Raw genomic sequence first — 21,211 nt, 5'->3', positions numbered from 1 at the left:
ACACTCGTGTTTCCAACTGCTGGGTGACCCCGGGGATTAATGAGATAAATAAAGAAGATAAACGAGTGTTTAAAGGATGATGTTTTCAGCCTGAAACAGAGGTAACTACCATGTCTGCGTGTGGTTTTAATTGTTTATACAGTCTGTGTAACGTTAATTTAGCCGTTAACTCCGTGTCGCTTTTCTCATCGAACATTAACCAGAAATGTGACACAACATTTGATTTTTCTCATTTCTGACTGTGTACCGGTGTGAGCGGTATACTTGTAGCTGCCACAGGCACTTAAATGTCGGAACAATTGAACAATTGAGGGAGGAATGTGAAAGGGGAAGATTAACCCAGCAAAGAGGAACTGGTTTGACCGCTTTTCGTAAGTGTAAGGCGTCATGCTGTTGCCATATTTACTTTCTGACAGGAAGTGTACCCCCGGCCGCGGGAGCGCGCAAGCATGATAATTCATGTCATTTTATTCTTCCGCACGTCTTACCGAGCTTCACATTATTCATTGCACTAAACTGTAAAGATCTACTGGGGAAAAAAAACCCCAAGACATTCATGTTTTTTTTCATCGTAAAGCAAACATTGTTTCATGATAAATTGATATTGTTAGAATTTACTGTTACTAGTAGAAAACTTCCTTCCTTAAACACTCTCCGTAAAAAGGTAATTAATAATAATTTTTATGATAACAATACATTGCATTTATTAGCTCTCATCATAACAACAAGATTAAGACACTTGTCCTATCAGGGTGCACATACAGTTTGCCAAAGTAAACCTCTCCATAAAACACAGTCTCGTTACCTTTTCATACTTTACATCATATCTGGTAACTTTGGGGAATAAGGGGAGGTTTCAAATTTTTTACAGATCATTTCAAACTGCATTTTTAACCTGCCATGAAATGTGTCTCTGCATATGAGGCACAGCCTTGCCCTACCATCAACTATATCATGTTGTGCATGCATTAGCACATCATTTTAATCTTATTTTTTTTATTCTTATTTTAATTCTTTTTTTTAATTATTATTTTAACTTTGAGTCAATTAGACTTCACTCTGCATCTTTCCTCTGTCTGATCTGTTTATCTTTCCTTTCTTTTCATCAGATGCTCTCTGTTTTATTTCGAAGAAGCACCTTTGCAGCCCAGAAGGTAACAGAGCGTTTGTGATTTCCTTGCTTTAAAAGCTCTTTTGCTTTTATATCTAACAATTCAGCATTTTAAAACTAACATGAATTTTAAAATACACCTTTTTTCTTTAGGTGTGGCATTGGGCAGGTCCTCCACAAAGATGCCGGACATCCACCCTGACCGGGGTCTCTGGTGGAGGATCCAGCTCCCTGCAGACCTGCTGGGCCTCAACAGCAAAGCTGCCATTTTCACAAAGGGACGACGGACAAGTAAAACATTGTGCTACCCTCTGTGTCAGGACGATTGAGCTCCTCCAGAGGACCCAGACTCAGTCAGCTCCATTTTCAGTGAAGAATCGTCATTTCCACTCCTCTGCTGCGCGGCTGAAGAAGCGACCACCACAGCCTGAAGCTCCCAGAGAGCTGGATCTGCTGCGCTATGACATGAAAGACTTGTGGAAGGGTCCCAAACCCGCCTTGTACTTGGGGTTTGCAGGGCTGCTCCCCTTTGTTGCCCCCACTCTGCTCATGGGTGTGACGGAGAATTACTATCCAGAGTTGGCCTACGCTCAGTTAGCTTATGGCGCCTCCATCATTTCCTTCCTGGGTGGAGCTCGCTGGGGATTCACTCTTCCTGAGAGCAGCCCAGCTAAACCTGACTGGATAAATCTGGCGAACAGTGTGGTCCCCTCCCTGCTGGCCTGGGTGAGCATGCTGATGAGCGACAACATTGTGTCCACAGCCACCATGGTCATCATGGGACTAGCAGTCTCGCTGCATTATGATCTGTCTCTGCTGCCCACTTACCCCAGCTGGTTCAAAGCCCTGCGCGCCACCCTGACCATTGTGGCATTTATTTCTCTTGTTGGTACTCTCATAGTTCATGAAGTATACCCGGAAAAGAAGCTATTCTCAGATTAAATAGCATAAAGAAATGTAGAACTATAAAGCCACCATGTTTTTTTTAACTTTGGTGATCATATTTCAAGAGTTTTTTCTTGATGTTGAGTTTTCCACCTCTATTCTGTCTCAGTCAAGCAGCTGAAGTTGTGTATTTTAAATATACCAGAAACTGCTGGCCTGTGCAAAGGCAGAACAGAATGTAATTAATATTATGTGCACCTCTCATAATAGGGGTGCAATGGAATTATAATCCTGATTTTCCCCGTCAGGCCCTTACTTTAAAGCCTCTGTGTTTAAGTTCTGTACGTTAATGTAGCATCTTTCTTTTAAGATGAAATACATTTTTATCAGTTTTTTTAAGTCGCCAAACTCAGACAATTTTCAAATGCCATATATCAAAAGAACTGAATAAACTAGACTGACAATGTGGACGTTTTTGCCGAATGAATGTCAAATAAACCCTTTTGCCATTCAACACACTATGTTCTTTTGACTTGAGCTGATTTTATCCGCAGCTTTGGCGCGGAGGTGTTTTTTTGGGCCGTCCGTCTGTCTCATTGTGGTGAACCTAATGTCAAGAACACCTTGAGGGAATTTCTTCAAATTTGGCATTATTCTTTAGCAGAAGGGGAGACATTTGTTCAGATACTGAACATGTGACACTAATCTTGGGTGCCCACCTTGAAACTGTGCTGATAGTGAAAAGATGTTAGTGAAGCATCCACGTGTTGACAGACAGTGATGCAAACTGGAAGTGCAACTTGACTGGTTCATAGAGGTATACACACGTGAGCTTTAAAAGCTACAACCAAGAAATGTTCAATATTTTTGCTTGCCTTTAGTGCTTATTCAAAAATCAAAATATCAAAAAGCATGGTTCGAGTTACTGAGCAGGAACTGGACAAGTGGAAAACAATTTTCTCTCAGTCTGCTCTTTAGTGCAATGCTACAAATTAGCAGAGCTGTTGTTACTGTCCTCTTACGTGGCCAGGATCAGACAGCTAGGGTCAGAAGTATTGACACAGGTGAGAAAAAGGGTATTACATAAGATGTAGTAAGTGGAGTAATCTGTACTTACAGCTGCAGGGGTCAAATCGCACAACGCACTCAAGTAAAAGCTTGCACCCAGTTTAGAATACATCCGGTTTTACAGTAAAACTTTTCAGATTTAACAGGTTTTCACATCACAACTTGCCTTGATATGTTGCTCCACACATATGACAAACATCAAATGTATTCCATTTAAAATACATTTCTAATCATAGCAGACTGAAAACAGATGCACTCACGTCTCATTTTTATACTCAAATGTTTATTCATGTAAACTCCAGCATCTAATGAATCAAATATCGGAAAGAAAGGCAAGAAAAAAAACAGAGGGTGGAGAAGTCAACAGATATCTGAGAAAAATAAGGCACATTGTTCCCCTGTTTGCCAAACCCACTGAAAAGGTGCAATAGTGATGTCCTATATGAAAAAAAGACCAACAACAATGGGGTGAAATCCATTCCAAAAATGACATACCTGTCTCAAACATACCATTGTGTATCCCCAAAGTGTAAATACAGTATTGCACTTCAAAAGTTTCCTCAGATTTGAAGGGGAAACAGATCCCCACTCACACAATATTTTGGTAAATGCTGGACTAGTGTGTGTAAATGAATGTTAGATGTAAATTTTTAACTTTTGGTGTGTCTACTTTTGATAAAGAGAAAAAAAAGCACAAAAATGTGCATTTTGGTCAAGTGTTAAATGAACATGTGAAAGAACAGGACCCATACTTAAAATGACTAATACAAAACATCGCCTTTTCCACCCAAAACAAAACAAAATGTTTAGAAATCAAAATGAACCTCTATAAGTGTTTTTGGTTTTCAGATTCTTAATTTTCACCTCTGTGGTTGATTGAACTGAACCCTGAGAGTGACAGTGCACTTAAATCTATGTGTACAAACTAAAACAAGGTTGGGCAAATTACATACAGTTAGAATCATTGTAGAAGTCTATTAGTCATTATAAACCCTGTATGAGAACTGCAGGATTTTCTAAACTGTTTCTTTGTTTTAATAATGGCTCAACAGTTCAGACAAAGCCCTGCAATCTCTTTAAACTCCTCTACAATGACTCCATCTGCTGCAGTATGAGACTTTGGTGACCTTTGGGTAAACAAGTTTTTAACAACAGGTGCCCTAATATGTTAGAAGGGACGTGTTTGAAATAAGAAAAATTGCCCTAACACTCTCATTCAGTCACACGTGACTCTGCTGCCTACTTCTGAATACCCAGGTTATACCTCATGTGCTCATACACCACGTAGCTGATGCTGACAGCTGGTATGACCTTCATGAAATTAGGCAGGATGCCACGGTAAAGTCCAAAGAAGCCCTCCTTCTGCAGGACCGTCTTTACAATCTGGGTCATGGGCAGCTGCTCCGAGCCCTCGACAGAAGCTGTGGGAAAAAAGAAAGATGTAAAAACAATGTGAACAAGCAAAACATAATGCCTCCTGCCATGTCTGTCATTGGCACCAAGGCCTAAAAATTTGTCTTTGGACTAAACCTGCAGTGATTAATTTTGAGCCACTTGGGGGCAGCAGAAACAAACTGTACTCACAGCATAAACACTTTAAAATTCCCCTTAAATAACGTGGTACATCATGTACTAAATTGCTATTATCTTTGAATTTTAATTATTATGAGCACACGTTACTGAGGTGCTTACTCATAAAAAATAAATTGTCCCAACTCATGCCTATTTGCCTACTTACCAATCTCAGAAGCCTGTCTTCCTGACAATGATAAGCCAAAGTGACCTTTCTTCATGTTTTTATTGCCATCTTTTAGTGGTCCAGCAGCTGCCTTTCACAGTTTTTGGATGTACCCCATTACTTGGATACTTGTGTTTGTATCTACCTGAGTCAAGTCAAGTATCTGCTCTCCTTCTAGCCTTGTTTTTAGTGTCCGCTAATTTCCGAGGGAAATACCTGCAACCAACAAAGTTCACCAGCTTGTTGATGATTTTGAGTGTTTGGTGCTGGGCAGGTAGTGTACAGAGTGTTTTCAGAGCTTATTTTCTGTGAACAGCTGCTTGCAGCGGTGAAAAAATAACACTATTAAATCAGTGAGAGTGAACCAAAACAGTAAAGTTGTCGCATAGCCAACATCATGAGCTGAAACATGCTATAAAGGTACCTTAACCCATTGAAACCTGAGCAGTTTGTTTTCTTTTCTTTCAAAAAGACAGGGGAAGAGGCAATGCAACTTGGCAAGAAAAAGCTTCACAAATTCTAAGAAATTAGTGTAAGGTGAGAAGAAAATTACCTTGAAATTAGTTTGGTGGGAAAATTTTTTAAAAATCCCCAGAATAATGTCTAGAAAACTATATATCATTATCATACACATACTTACATTTTTTAAATTATGGTACAGATAAAAAACATTTTTTTGTATTTGTATTTTTAAGTTCAGCACTTTTTCGTGTCATTTTCTTATTTATTATTTACTTATTATTATTTACTTATCTACTACTCATTTTTTGCTTTTCAAGTAATTTTCTTTAAGCTTTTTTTGGGGGGGTAATTTCTTACTGATCTTTGGGCCATGTCTTGTTAAATTGCTCATTGCCTTCTACCCATGTTGTTTAATGTCATGTTGACTCAATCTTTACTTTGGCTACTGTAGTGCACAGCCCTTCAGTGGTTATTTCTCTGATACAACATCCACTGCTCAGTTACTTTAGATGTTTTTTATGTTTCTGGAATTTTGAAGAAACTCATCCACCAACTCTGAGAGGTTTGGGAATTATTTTCCACAATTCATGCAAATCTCTCTGTATAGCATCATGGGGAGAACTTGGTGAAAGCTAACAAGGCTAAATTTAAAGTTGATAGAATTCTTTATGTTGCGGTTTGGTTTTCAGTACCTTGTGCCTGCATCCTGGTGCGGACCAGAGCCAGAGGGTAGCTGGCCAGCTGTCCACATGTGCTGGATAGAGTACCGCAGCCGAGCAGCACCAGCACACCGGGGTTGGCTGAGTCTTTGGCGTAGTGGGACAACCATAAGTTCTTCAGGCTCTGGTGATGATAGGGAAGTGTTTGTGTGTGTGAAAAAGGAGTATTAAGTTGTATTTCTCAAAATCAAAAAGTGACATCAATAGAACAAACCAAGTGTAAACCCTTTGCTGTTTATAAAAATGATTCATGATCACGTACCTCGTACACTGCCAGATCTATGCCAGCGTAGGGGATGATGCCCAGAAGATTAGGGATGTAGCCCTTGTAAAATGCTCTCACTCCCTCCTTCCTCAGGATTTTGTTGACACAGTCAAGCATTCCCGAGTACTGTCCTGTCTTCCTCAGAGTCAGACGGGTTTTCATCACCTGCAGAGACAAAGTGATTACCGCTAAGGCTTTTTTGTACCTGACAGTGCTTGTACTGACACTTCGTAGCAGCCAGCAGCTTCCGAGGCTTAATAATAAGGACATGGCGATCAGTCTGACTCAATCTGAAAGAGTCTATGTCATTACTAACGCATCATCATTTAGCCAAAACAATCAAGGAAGGAAATCCACATTATCTTCCATAAAGTCACACATCTTTTAACTTTACTCTTCATTTTCAAGTTTGGCTAAAAGAGGCATGACTTGGACTAATTCAAGGTAAAAATTTTGATTAGAGAACAATTACCTAACCATGGAAATAACTGTCATCTAAACTATATGAAAATGCACTTCCTGTACTGCAATGGCACTCTTTATTCTCCAGATAATAAACAGAGCACAGATATATTAACACAGATACAGCTGTAAGTCCCTCCTCCTCTGCTCACCTCCATGGGGTAGATAACAGTTTGTGCCGTGGCTCCAGCCAGAGATCCAGCTATGAACCTCTCGTGGGTCTGGATCTTCCCGGGGTCACTGGCCAGCAGCTTCTTATACTAATAAAACACAATGACAAGTACGGAAGTAAGAAAATATTGATACACTTAAATATCACAATATTATGTTATGTGATACTGTATTAATTCTTAAAAACACTGCATCAATTTTTAAGTAATAGTTTACATGCAAAGATCTGGCAGCGGTTCATTTTGTGATGCGTTTGAACCCCCAACTGCTGGATCCTTCAGTGTTGTAATTTATCTCCAGCTATTTACTCTGACCTAAAATCATATATTTCTACCTTTAACCATAGACTGTATCAAATAATGGACGTTGCCATCATGACGTCACTTATTGGTTTGTGAACTCCTGTTTTGAATCCTTGAGTTTGGAGTTTTGGCCGTCCCCATCTTGAATTTTTGGAGCCAAAGTCACCATAGTTGGATGAGAGGAGTGGACATGACCATAATGCTAGCTGCTAGCTTGGTTAGCATTCACAGCTACTTGTGATAATGCTAATTTTTGCAAGTAAAAAACAGGCTTTACCATTACTGGAAAACTGAATATCGCCGTCTAAACACTTTGTTTAGTTTCCAAAATGTTGCAATCTTTCATGTACTGAAAACACAGTAAAATAGCAACCGCTATTCCTTTTTTTTTGGCACTTCCATGTTGGCTTCATTTTTCACAGGTTGCCACAGAAGCAGGCAGTCATAAAGGGTGCACTGACAGAATGAGATCTTAAAAATATCAGAATATTTAAAACTACTTACAGTATCACAGTATATTGAATCATAACCTCTGTATCATGATATGTATCGTGATACGTATCATAACCATTACACACCCTGGTGACAAACTCGTGACAAGGGAGCGTTGCTTGAAAACTCTAATTATTGAGGATTGATAGTGTCAGTAATCAACCTCTGTTGTGTCTTAGGGTGTCATCATAAATTTTGCTAGACATCAATATTACAATCTTTGATATTAAAAAGCTTACATCAACAGTGATATATTGCAAAACAATACAGTCAGTCAGTCAGTCATTTTCTGTAACCGCTTGTCCTCGTAAGGGTAGCGGGGGGGCTGGAGCCAATCCCAGCTGTCATCGGGCGGAAGGCGGGGTACACCCTGGACAGTTCGCCAGACTATCGCAGGCAAAACAATACAGTGCATCAATATTTCTGACATGTTTATGTTTACCTTCTCATAGGCCATAAATTTAATGGCCGTCTCTGGGGCAATCTTCAGTACGTTGATACCGTTTCCTCTCCACAGAGACATTGGGCCTCCCTCTTTTAACATTTGCTTAAAACCACCAACCAGGCTGATTTTGTTGGATTTGGTGGAGTGCACCTGTACATGAAACAAACAAAGAACAATCATGAGCCATTCCTTTAAAAAGTAAATACATGGAGAATGCAAGACAACATGTGAGCTACATAAAATACAAACCACCATTCATTTCCCTTTTGCCACTATAGTGACCAAAAAAATCAACACAGGGAACATGATAATAATAATAAAAAAATTGACACACCTGCATGAACACCTTCATCCTGTCCAGTGGGGCGGTTCCTGTACGGGACACAGCTCCGGCCATGGCCCCCGCTGACAGCTGCTTCCACCACAAACCCGTCGTCTTCTCTTCCTCTGTGAACTCATCTGGGATGGACAGGCTGTCACCTATGTCCAGCACCTTCACACAACACAATGTAATTAATCACAACAAGACACATTTTAAATACTGTGTGAACTGAGTTTACTTTCTTTTCATTAACAAGGAGCTAAAAGAAAATTAAATTAGATTAAATCTTTAAATTAGCAATTTTATGCGCAAACATTAATATATCACAACTGATTCACCTATTTGTAGCCAAAACATGAGCTTCATTTATTTAAATCACACCTTCAAAATTGCACCATTAACCGATTCGCCTTGAACTTATTACCTGGCAGCACCACACAGACAGCAAGTCCTCATCCAGAGTCTTATATAACAGCAGGCCTGTGCTGCGAGAGCAATTATATCATCGCACGACACTTTATAAAACCGGTTTCAGAATAAAATAATTTTCTGTTTAAGTGAGACACTGTGATTTAATTCCAAGGTGATTTTGTAGGTTATTAAGTTTTTCGACAGAGTTGTACTTTATTTTCTCCTAAATATTTTATAACCTCTTTCACATCTAAGAGAGTGGAGGGACAATGTCTTACAAAAACTAAATTAAATGTAACCACTGCAACATCAACTACATCCTCAATATTCCAATTGAATGAACACCTTTGTGTTTTCATGTTGTGATTTCTGTACTGTATTTCGAGTTTTGATACTGCATATTGCTTTTCTTTGTGCCTTTTGTTTTTCTCTCCGAGTGTGATGTTTTGTATTGTTGTTTCTTTTTTGTACAGCCCAGCCCATTGTGGCCTCGGGTTTTTAAAGGTGCAACATAAAATAAAGATTTATTTACTTACTTACTTTGTCCCACAAATGGAACATTAGCCTATAAGTTGTTGCATTGGAGAGAATCACAATAGCTGCAGTGTTTATGTTATTGTTTCTATGCCCGAATACTGGCCAATCGACAGTTTTGAGAATATAAAAATTGCAAAAACAATATATAAGCCAATATAAACCTTAAAACATTGATATATAACATAAAAATACATTTCTGATGAGGAAACCTCAACTTTGATTATTATGAAATTGTGATGTAGATAAAGAAATGTAAAAAGACGTTTTACAGTTGAAAAAACAAACTTGTCAGCGCTCTCTAGTGGACAAATTACAGTGTGGAAACCTTTCCTTAAATATGTCATTTCTGTACTGCAATTTCTTTCCATTTATGAGCAGACACACTAAAAAAATTCAGTATCTGTTATAAAGCTAAAAACTGGCTGATGTAGGTGACAATCAATTTTTACTATGAAGACACAAAGTTTTCATTCATGACTAGGAGACAACCTGGACTCAGACACTAAATACACAAACCCACCATGTCCACCTCCACCTCATAGATCCCCCCATCCTCTTCAAAGTCGATGATGAACCAGTTACTCTGTTGCTGCTGCTGAGGATGCAGCAGAGCCATGGCCATACCACGTGTTTCACAATAAAGTCCCACTCTCGTACAAGCTCCCTCCTAAACTCTGCTCCTCAAGACTCCTTTACAAGATTCTAATAAATGTCCCCGTCAGATGTCCAAGGTCTGCAGATCCAATCCAGGGCAAAGAAGCTGAATCCTGAGCGGCAAGTAACCATCAACGTGAATGCTGGAAATAATGTGATGCTCTCACTGCCATAAAAGTTACCAACCTCCACATCAGTGTCACCAATGCGTCATCTCACTACTGTCCTGTCCTCTCCTAGGCTCACGTCCTCTCTGTTCCAATCCCAGTGACAAGATAATCCCCCTCAAATTAGCTTATCTCCGCCTTAGTTTAGCAGCCGCGGGTTTATTTAACCTCTGAGGTTGTGCCAGTAAACAGTGGCAGCAAACGTCAGAGATTAGCCATTGACTGGAGCTGGCTGCGACTCTGTCATGCAACCGTAGTGAAAGTATATTTTACACAACCAGCAACCTACAATTGAAATGTCATATGAATTACAACGTGAATATTCTTTGTCTAACTTGCTGCATGAAGTTTAAGAGTGAATACTGTGTCTGATGAAGAAAATTTAAAGAAAGACGCTTCTTACACTGCATCCAAAGGCTCCAAATCAGTTAACTGTCACACTTAATGAAATGTTTTTTTCACACCACTTCAAACAACTTCTTTTCCCAAGAAAGAGTAATCTTTCTTCACCTCCCTCCCACCTTTTCTCACCTCTTCCCTGGAAATGAATGAGTCTCATCTGTTACAGCTTCGGGATTGATCTGCTGCCAAAGTCCTCATCCAAATCTAGTACCAGCTCACAATTCCCTTTCACAACTTTCCTTCTTAGTCAAAGGACACTGATGGTTAACTCTTTGTTCCCTGTGTCTCTTCATTTAAAAAAAAAGTTAGGGTTAGGGTTAAAAAATGTTTCTAAGCACATCATCAGCCTGCTAAGATTGGCCTTGGCACCAGAGCAAAGAAGAAAGAAATTCGCTTCTTGAGTTGTAATTATGCCTGTGGTCATGGGTGAGAATGTTTGATTGCAAAATGGCTCGGCATTAAATTTAGGACTCCAGATGGCAAATATTGTACAACTTGCTTATGGTCTCCTACACAGAAACAAAACTAATACCCACTCACTAGCACTATCCATTCATAACCTAATTAAACCAAAATAAAACACTGACATAAGTTAAAATTATTTCAAACCACAACAACAGATCTTTACTCTTTCACTTTTGTTTTTTGGCGCTATTTTTTGGTTGTAAGTGGAATTTTATTTATTACACTCTTTAACTAAAATAACTCCATCAATAAAGTCTCTGTTCTCTCGCGCGCTCTTTCGGACAGTATGGTCACTGAGTCACGCCCTCCCCTTACCGTGGAGTGTTTCCAGTAGCGGATAATCTCCTGCAGGTTGGGGGCTGGGTTAAACAGGAAATGCTCCCTCCATTCATTCCAGTCCAAAGTCATGGTGCCGTCCACATCGATACTATACAGCAGGGACAGACAGAAGACAGTTTTTCATGTTTTCATCTAAATACGGAAACTAAGTTCCAATTAAGGCTTGAGTAACTGGGTCCACTTATTTGCTCGTAAAGGACTTTTAGTATTTTAGTGCTGAAGGAAGACAATTGGGGACATCAATCAGAAGAAAATGTACACACACCATCAGTGAGGGTTGGATTATAAAAACATTTATCCAATTACAGGAATTATGTGGGTTTGTCTTACTAAATTAGCAGATTTTTATATGTTTATCGAAATATTTATGGTCCTATTTGCCTTTTTAAAAATCAGACAAAGTAAAGAAGAGAGCTAACAGATGGAGAGATGTGGGATAAAATGAAACAAAGACCTTCAGCTAGGCACCAATTGGGGACTTTGTGATCACAGTGCCTTAAACACCCAGGCATGATTTTAAATAAAAATCAAAACAAAAGAAAAAACTGAATCCTGACCAAAATGAGCATGGACAGTGACATCTAACAATTTGTTTATCCAACAAACAACAGTCCAGATTCTTTAACTGGTCAGACTGTAATTAAATCAGGACAAAAATAAAACAGGAGAAAATAAAAATTAAAAAAAAAAAAGATAATTAGCATTATATATTTTTTTAGGATAAAAAGTCAAAATTTATCTTGTAAACCTCCCATAATAAGATCTGATCGAGCTCTCCACCGAAGAAAATGGTCATTGTATTAGGGACAGTGCTAATTCTCTATGAGAGAGCGAGAGAATGGATTGCTGTTGATTTGAATATTATTATTGATTTTATTTGTTTCTTGTATTTATTTATGTCATCATTTGAAGGATCATTTGCTTTATTGGCATGAATGTTTGTAAAACAATATTTACAAACATTCGTGTCAATCAAGCAAATTGAATTGAATTGAGAGACAGAGAGAGAGACAGAGAGAGAGAAGAGAGAGATGGAGAGACGGACGGAGAGACAGGAGAGAGAGAGACAGAGAGAGACAGAGAGAGAGAGATAGAGAGAGACGGAGAGACGGAGAGAGAGACAGAGAGAGAGAGATAGAGAGGTGTGGAAGCGTGCAAACAGAAATAGGTCACAAGAAGATTGAAGTCATCCAAACCACCAACAATTACAACAGCAGAACAGGTTTGACTTTGAGTCTATTTTCAGTATGAACCTGCAAACACAAATGGCATGACTGATACATTTCTGATCTTAAATTTCTACACTTTAAAGCAAATTAATAAAAATAAGGAGACCATGTGCCCCCTCCACCACAATCCACTCCTCTTCATCTTTTCCTTCATTTCCTTCCTCTGTGTCAGCTTTTGTGGCTGGCACACTCATCAATCACTCTTTGCGGCTTTCAAACATATGTTTGTGTCTGATTCACCGTCATGCTCATCCTGCTTAACTTCTCTTTCTTCAGCTCGCTGTCAAGTGTGCTCCTGTACAGCTTCTTTGTTTATGCAAATACAGAACATACTGTAGATCTCACTGCATACACGCGGCCTGTCCTGCCCAGCAAAAAAAACTAAATGAAGCGTAAACTGGATCCAACTGAGTGTGCAGTGTTAATTTCAAACATGTTTATTAATTAGTGCTAAAATAATATTTTCTCCATTGCAGAACATCTAGATTTTATGTTTGCATATAAAGTGTTACCACACAGTTGCTATTTAATGTCTGTTTTATAGTTTTTGTGCACACAAGTATGACTGGGATTCTAACCAATACACACTGATGACACATGTCCAACAGGTTACAACACATGTATGTCCCAGAGCTGTGTTTTGTTCCCACTGCCTGTGCAGGCACAAAATGTTGCAATGTCCCATTGGTTGTCAAAGTGGAATGATGACAGTCATTAATGAATATATATTATCATTTCAGCATCAATAAGCACGATCAGCATTTATGAACCCAGAGCAAAAGCAGGAAACCAAAAACAGTGCTTTGTGTATTACACCTAAAATAACTACAGTCTGGCACCGCTCTACATATACAGTAGTATAAATATATATATATATATATATATATATATATATATATATATATATATATATATATATGTTTATGTATGTATGTATATATATTTACGGGCATCAAACTGAGCTTCTTCACACAACTTTGTGTACTTAGTTTTTCTTTCAGCAATTTATATTCTATTTTTATACAGTTGCATTATTCTACTGTTGCTAAAAAGATTAAAAAAAAAAAAAAGAAAAAAAACACCGATTTTTTCATTCATTTCAGTGTGTCATGGATTTCAGAATTTAAGTAACTATAAAGTGCACTTAAAACACAGTAATTATTCTCTTTCAAAATTCATTGTTGACTGTAACTAATCACAACTTATCTATCAGCAATATGAATATGATATTGTTCAGCATATAATGATTTTTTGCTACTATTTGAACAGTAGTGGTTAAAATTATTATAAAGAAAAATTTTAATGTAAAGCACATCAATAACACAAGTAGGCTAATCCAAAGCATTATGCACAAATGACCAGCAAGGAATCAAAACTGTAGATATTTCCAAATTACAAAATATATTTAATAATAATAATAATAAAAAAACAACAACAACAACAAATACAACAATAATAATAAAATAATAATAATAATAATAATAATAAAAACTATTATTATTACTAACATTATTATCATTAAAATTGCTGTTGATAAAACCCAAAATCACCCAAATCACAGTACTTATAAATAAACTGATTATTGAACTGACAGAGGAAGCCTGTGTTGATCATTGTTGATCAGACCTATGAGAAAATTCTCTCTCATTAATGATCTTGTTCCTACATGTTTGGATACGTTCTCCAACTCAGGCAGCTCCTTATCACATGCTGTCAGACCACAGCCAAGTTCCAGTCTGAACTGGTTATCAGTCCCTCACACTGGTCCATATCTTTAACGTCTTTCACATGCAGTTTGATTTCATGAGCATTTTGTTTGAATCCACATGTAAGAGGAACTAAATATTTTCATGAGACCTGCAGAGTGAACGTCCTAAATTAAAGCAGCAGCAAAATAATTAGACATACCTTTGTAGGATCTTCTCTGCCTCTTCTTTGCTGATGTCCAGCCCCAGATCAGCCAGAGACTGCTTTATCTCCATAAAGTCTATTCGACCTGTTCAAAGTAAAAAATGGTAATCCCTGTCACTCACACGAAAGAGTCATCACTGCAAACACTTTAAGGTGCATTTTCAACAACTTTTGGTTAAATCCACAAACCTTAAGTTTGCCAGATGAATAATAACACCACACATTTACCATCACTGTTTTTGTCCAAGCTCTTGAAGGTCAGTCGTAACTTCTTCTCGTGTTCTTTTAGATACTTGGTGAACTCGCTGAAGTCGAGCCCCTCGTCTTTGTCTTTGTCTCCAGAGAAAATGATTTTCTAAGAAAAGAAAAGAAAAGAAAAGAAAAGAAAAGAAAAGAAAAGAAAAGAAAAGAAAAGAAAAGAAAAGAAAAGAAAAGAAAAGAAAATATTAGCAACCCAATGCCATCACGCTAAAGAGTTAAAGAGAGGCTGTTTGTCTTTTAGTAAGTCTGCCATCTCCTCTCCACACTCTCCATACAGCAGCTGACTGCTTCTGCCAGTTTGGTGGCAGAATAAGGCAGCAATAATCCTCCTTTTATTCTATATATATCGTGCTATTACTTTACACTGAATTTGATCACTTTCGTTCATCTGGGCCCTTGTTTTTGGAGGGATTGTCTCAGATCAAGAGATAAATTCTTTCAGTTGTCTTGCTGAGCTGAAGGTGAAACGATGTTGTGGAAAAAAATGTGCAAGTTCAGGATCAGTTCCTCACGGAATAAACTAAAATCCGAACCTCGGTGTTACCACTGAATTTTTTAAAAGGTCAAGGGCAATCCAAGCACTGTGCACAGGGGCAATCCATGTGGAAAAGTGGGGATGTGTTTTATGTGTGTATTTGTGGGTGTATGTATTTATGGAGGTATTTTGTGTATGGATTTACTGGTGTTGTGTGTGTAGTTGTGGATGCATTTTCTTTTTCTTTTTTGATATTCTAATGTTAAAAAGCCTCCTGTTGATAGGTACAAACACTTGAGACAGAATATCTGGTTCCTGTGCATAAATAATTAATGCAACTGTATCAGACAATCTAACTAAATTAATTAGCCTAATGTAAAAAAAAATGCCAATTTCAACCCTTTTAAAAGTGAGCAAATTGACTTGCTATCCTTTAAAAACACGTCAAGAAAGCACTGAGCAACAAAAGAAGAAATTACCCAAAAATTAGCAAGAAATTAGTAAAAAGATATTAAATCAACTGAAATAAAAATAAAAATAAAAGTTTTAAAAAACAACAACAACAAAGAAAATAAATTGGAAAAAGTGCTTAAACAAAAAAAGTAGTTTTTTTTTTTCTCTCTTTACGCTCTTTTCTCCTTTGACATTTTTATCTCGCTTAAAAATATAAAATAATTCTCTAAATATACTTATTTCTTGCAATCTATGCAACTTTTCATACCAAGTTGCCTTTTTTCTAATGTTTTTAAAAGGAACTGCACTAGCTTGCTTCAGGTTCAAAGGTTAAATTAGTTTCAGGAGATCAACTGTTATGCTGATGAGGTCAAAGCTGACCAAAAAGCAACTAGCAGCTGCATGTTTAGTCTTTATTGTATCACTATGTCATGTCTTTATCATGTCATTATCCAGACATAAATAATTTATTATTATTATTATCGTTATTATCGTAATTGCACAGATGGGGAAAGCTCCTGTTTTATGACACCTGGCCACACACAGCACTGATGTCTCTTAATGTTTTTTCCCCTGACTCATGCTTTTATCAGACTCACTGATGAGTGTGAGGAATGTGACATTATTTGATTAGCATAGGTTGTCCTTCCTCTTCAAGTCGCAGCCCACAATAAAAGCTCACCTGCACCTACAGCTTGAACTTTGAGACAGTTTTCACTGGTGCAGCTTTTCTTCGCCCCTCCCTGCTCTTCACCAGCCTGAAACTGCTGTTGCTCTAATTCTGTAGAGCAACCAGATTGCTAGAGCAGCCAACAGTTAATGCTCCAGGTGATATGTTACTATTTGTGAGAAAAGTTCTATTGCAATACGCGGAAGCAGGCATGCTGGAGCTGTTTGGGGTTGAGCAGCTTGCTCGAGGGCACCTCAGTGGTTGTGATGAAGGAGAGGCAAATAAGGCCAACATTATATCCCTGTATATATACCCCTATATCCTCTGTGCAAGTCCTGCATTAAAAACTGCACCAGTAAAAATCCTCAGAGGAAGTGAAATTGGAGATAAAACAAGGATGGAAGCCCAGAGTGAAGATCAAGGTACAATCAAAAAGCTCCAGAGCACCTACTAAAAAGACGTTGTTACAAATATTAATCATATCATTCATATCCTTCCAAAGTCCACCAGAGGAATCTTTAAAAATTCATAAAGTCTTTAAAATAAATATTTTAAGTATTTTTTATTTTTTTTTTTATTCTAATGTTTTTTTTTTTTTTTTATCTCTGGTACATCTTTAGCACTGTTATTGGTACATATTTACTTTATGCACATGTTTTTCTATGTCTTTGGTACTTGTAGGCCATTTCATTATCTATATAAATATATAATATATATATATTTTTATAATTAAATAATTCTTTATTTTCTTTTGGTACTTTTTCTTTGCACCATGGATATGGAGACAAACATATTTTTGATGCCTGTGTGTCTATCACACATGACAGAATTGACACTTAAGTTCACTTTGACTTTGACCTGATACAATATACGAACATTTAAAGCTATATAAAAAATATATAAAATATATTTTTAAAAAATGCCATGGCTCCCCCCTTTTGCACCACCTCCTCCCTGCTCAAAACTACAAACAGTCCCTCAGTGACTTCCTTCGAGGCCTGTGTTCGTTATTGTTGGGGTTACTTAAGGTTACCACAGAGTAACTGCAGCCTGTCCAGTTCATTCAGGAATGCAGTAACCTCCTACATAAAGTATTTGTGCCAGTTTTTTCCTCCATGTGAGGCCTTTATGTGTACTGCACCCTACCTGAGCTGCATCTTTCCCAGTCTTGATCCCCATAGCGGCCAGGCCCGCCTTCAGCTCGGACACATCCACTTTTCCATCCTTGTTGGTGTCCAGCTTGGCGAACAGATCTTCGTATATTTTCGGCGCATCTTCACACCGGCAGTCCGTGAAAAACAGCTTCCTTACGACTTGATACATGGTTGACAATGAGAAGTGGCTCCGCAAAAACACTCAGTTGAGCAATTTAAACTGCAGTGGAAACACACACAGCCTTCCTGTGGCTGCTGGCACTTCTGGTTTGAAGCAGCGGGATCGTCCCGTGTTATTTCAAAAAGATTTCCGCGGTGCAGCTCGGAGAAAAGGTGGTAGAAAAGTCCTCATAAGTCGGCGTCGTTAAGAATCCGGTAACTACAGAGGACACAATGTAACTTAAATTTGCAGAAGGCTGTTTGAGGTAGGTTGGCAGCGCAGAGCAGAAGGGTGGGGACACTGGGTTTAGTTTGCCTGAGCAGACCTCCTCTTTATTGCGCACACACACATTACACAGACACACCCTTCAGCAGCAACAACACTGAGAATAATATTTCATAACGTGTATTTACATATATGAGGGTGAGAAGCTGCTTTATTTTAACTTCAAATAGTTTCCTTGCTCATTCGTGTCCTTGTAGTTTCTGCTTCTTTAAACTGATTTATCTCTTGTGGTTTTGCGGTGTAACACGCCCCATACACACGCACGAGAAAATGCATATTCATAAGGATATTCATATACCCGGGTATAGCCTAATCCTCGCCCTCATAGTGGGCTCCATGTTGAGATAGTCTGATTCAGTTCAGTGAGTCATACCCACAAGAATCTGGCAGCTGCTGCAGGCGAAACGTCCCCAAAACTTTTCTTTTTTTAATGACCATCGTTTTGTGTATGGAAGCCCATCGATGCCAAGCCAGAAAAAAAGCGTATCAGTTATCATATGGAAAGTTTGTTGTTACAAGAATTTTTTCGCTATAACACGATATTCTCGTGTTATAACAAGATATTTTCACTTCATTACTACATACAAACACCTTAAAACAAGTTTCACTTGTACGTTGCTATAATGTAAGTTTGTTGTCACGGGGTAGAAACAACTTGTTATTACTGAAAAATATCTCGTTATTATAACAAACCTTTTAGTCACAACATGATACTGATGAGTTGTTGTTTTTTTTTCCAGTGTGGCAGCAAGGCAGTTGATAGATGTCTTGCAGCCACTTTCAAAAGTTTCACATTTATCTCTTAAATTTTGTTTTTAATAATAATTTTAAGATATTGCATACCACAGAATGAGAAATTAAAGAATCCTAAAATGGCCAAATATGCCTAGGCCAGGGGTCAGCAACCTTTACTATCAAAAGAGCCATTTCTGGCCCAAAACAAACAAAAAAATCTGTCTGGAGCCGCACGTAACACAACACATATAGTCAATATAGCCTATCAATACTATTAATGGGTCTACATGAGCATTCATCAATATGTTTTACCACTATTTATTATTTTTTGTTACATTAACTTTGCAGTGTTGGTGGTAAAAATTAAAAGATCTATCCACTCCAAGATCTATGCACTGTTATTATTATCTCTATGCACTAATAACTTCACTTAACTCTGAGACTTCTCCTATCTTGGATTTGGAATCCATAGCTAGTCAGGCTTTTTTGATCCAGGACCGCCCACCATTTTTGAAATTTGACAAAATTTAGCAGAAAAGGCACCAAGGCCACAGAAATATGATGCATATTTTAGTTAATGAAATACATTTTCATATTCTGTGTACAGGGTACATGTTTTTGCAATTGAAAAATTGAATGAAAACTTTTAAAAAATAATCGCAATTCATTTCCATATAATTTTTAGTCAGAGACACAGGCACCACTTGATAGGGGCTCAAGAGCCGCGTGTGGCTCTAGAGCCTCAGGTTGCCTACCCCTGGTCTAGGCAAACTTTTGGATGAAACAACTAAAAAAATATATCATTAAACATGCATAAGCCAAATTGTGCAGGTTTACTCATGTGTTGAATATTTCTGTTTTATTGTGTGAATATTCAAGGTTCAAGGTTTAGCTTTACTGTCATTATACAATACTGTATTGCGCAATGCAGTGCAGTTGCAGACCCCTCCATGCTACACACACAGAAACATACAAATCAATATTTTAATAGATAATATATTGTGGTATATTATTTATTTTATAACATATTTTTATATAAAAATGAGTGAAAATCATTATTTTATCACACAGAGATATATGTACGAAATGTGCAATTCAAATGTAATATCAGTAATATAAATACTAGTATAATAAGAAAACTTTGGTTAGAGTGGGAATGAGTATGGTGCATATGATAATATGAAAACCCGGTATTTTTTATTTATTTATTTGGATCCTCATTAGCCATGACCAGGGTGGCAACTACCCATCCTGGAGTCAATGCATCAGTATAACAGGCTCACTCACTGGACTTTCCTAAAAAGAAAAATATTGAAGATCAAAAGAAACTGAGTTGAGAAGAGCAGTTCAATAAGAGTGTGAGTGTAGCAGTGTATACATTGTACCACGTGGCGGCGACAAATATTACATAACAGCAGCTGGTTTCACTTTGTTGTTGTAATTTGTTCAATCAGTGTTGCTGTTGGCCTGACTGACCGCCAGGAGGCGACAGAGGGAGGAGGCGGGCATTGCATTCAAGTTGCATTTTTGTACTTCCATCCAATCTGTAACTATTTCAAAATAAAAGCAGAGACAAATACTCACCTTCGTCAAAATGTAAATTTACAATACAGTACAAGTACTCTCCTAAAGCAGGTTTTTAAGGCGCTTGGCTTATGCTTTATATAAGTATTTCCATTTTACGCTTCTTTGCATTTCTACTCCACTAGGCTGTGTTTCAGCAGGGAATATTAGACTCCACTACATTTCGCCTACTTGATGACTTTATGTACTATGAATGAATGACTCATAATGTATTATGATATATTATTAAAGCTTAAACCACCCAGCAGTTGTATTCACAACTAGCCCAATCTTTATCAGCTGCAATATTAAAGGGCTGTAGAGTAGTACATCAAACAAATTACTATCAAAATAAGATATAAATTACATACATTATTCGGAAATGGGCCATTCTGCAAGATAAGCATGTTTACTCATAAACAAAAAGCAAAAATAGAATATAGGCTTTGTAGCCTACTAAAAGTATTTACCAAGAGTATTTTTACACTGTAGTACTACTATTCAGACTCATCTTTATTTCAGATATATAAGTCCATACCATAAGAATAATTATATAAATACAACAGGAGGACAATAACACAGAGAAGTCAATTATTAAAACACACAAGAGATTTGTGCAATGTGTCCAAAAACAAGAGTAACATATTGTATAGGCCTAATATTGTGTAGGTCCAATTAAGGCCATTATAATTTCCTTTTTTTTTTTTTTTTTTTTTAATCAATTTTTCAACATTAAATTTTTTAATTAAAATGCCCCAGCACAGTATGAAAAGTGGGAACATGTCTAGTTTCAACTTTTACTTGGGAACAAAATGTAAGTACTTCTTCAATCTTTGGTATTAATAAAATTAATATTGATGGTTTCAAACTGTTTCAAAGTCTATCGTTTTATTTTGAA

The 21,211-nt window shown here is 37.5% G+C and overlaps 2 protein-coding genes across 2 annotated transcripts; one reads left to right on the top strand and one right to left on the bottom strand.

Annotated features, from left to right (window-relative positions):
- On the top strand, nt 1–2,494 carry LOC121941090 (transmembrane protein 69-like). The gene is made up of 3 exons (XM_042483809.1): nt 1–101; nt 1,110–1,154; nt 1,265–2,494. The coding sequence occupies exons 2-3, from the start codon at nt 1,110–1,112 to the stop codon at nt 2,051–2,053; spliced, it is 834 nt and encodes a 277-aa protein (XP_042339743.1). The 5' UTR covers nt 1–101; the 3' UTR covers nt 2,054–2,494.
- An 833-nt stretch (nt 2,495–3,327) lies between these two features.
- slc25a24 (solute carrier family 25 member 24) lies at nt 3,328–18,035 on the bottom strand. The gene is made up of 10 exons (XM_042483890.1): nt 17,563–18,035; nt 14,786–14,912; nt 14,555–14,642; nt 11,394–11,505; nt 8,455–8,613; nt 8,118–8,270; nt 6,863–6,970; nt 6,246–6,413; nt 5,957–6,107; nt 3,328–4,485 (listed from the first exon to the last, which is right to left on the bottom strand). The coding sequence occupies exons 1-10, from the start codon at nt 17,737–17,739 to the stop codon at nt 4,304–4,306; spliced, it is 1,425 nt and encodes a 474-aa protein (XP_042339824.1). The 5' UTR covers nt 17,740–18,035; the 3' UTR covers nt 3,328–4,303.
- Nucleotides 18,036–21,211: the final 3,176 nt, after the last annotated feature.

The sequence above is a fragment of the Plectropomus leopardus genome, chromosome 3, assembly GCF_008729295.1.
Source record: "Plectropomus leopardus isolate mb chromosome 3, YSFRI_Pleo_2.0, whole genome shotgun sequence".
NCBI classification, from domain to species: domain Eukaryota; kingdom Metazoa; phylum Chordata; class Actinopteri; order Perciformes; family Serranidae; genus Plectropomus; species Plectropomus leopardus.
This window is presented reverse-complemented; position numbering and strand designations above follow the sequence as displayed.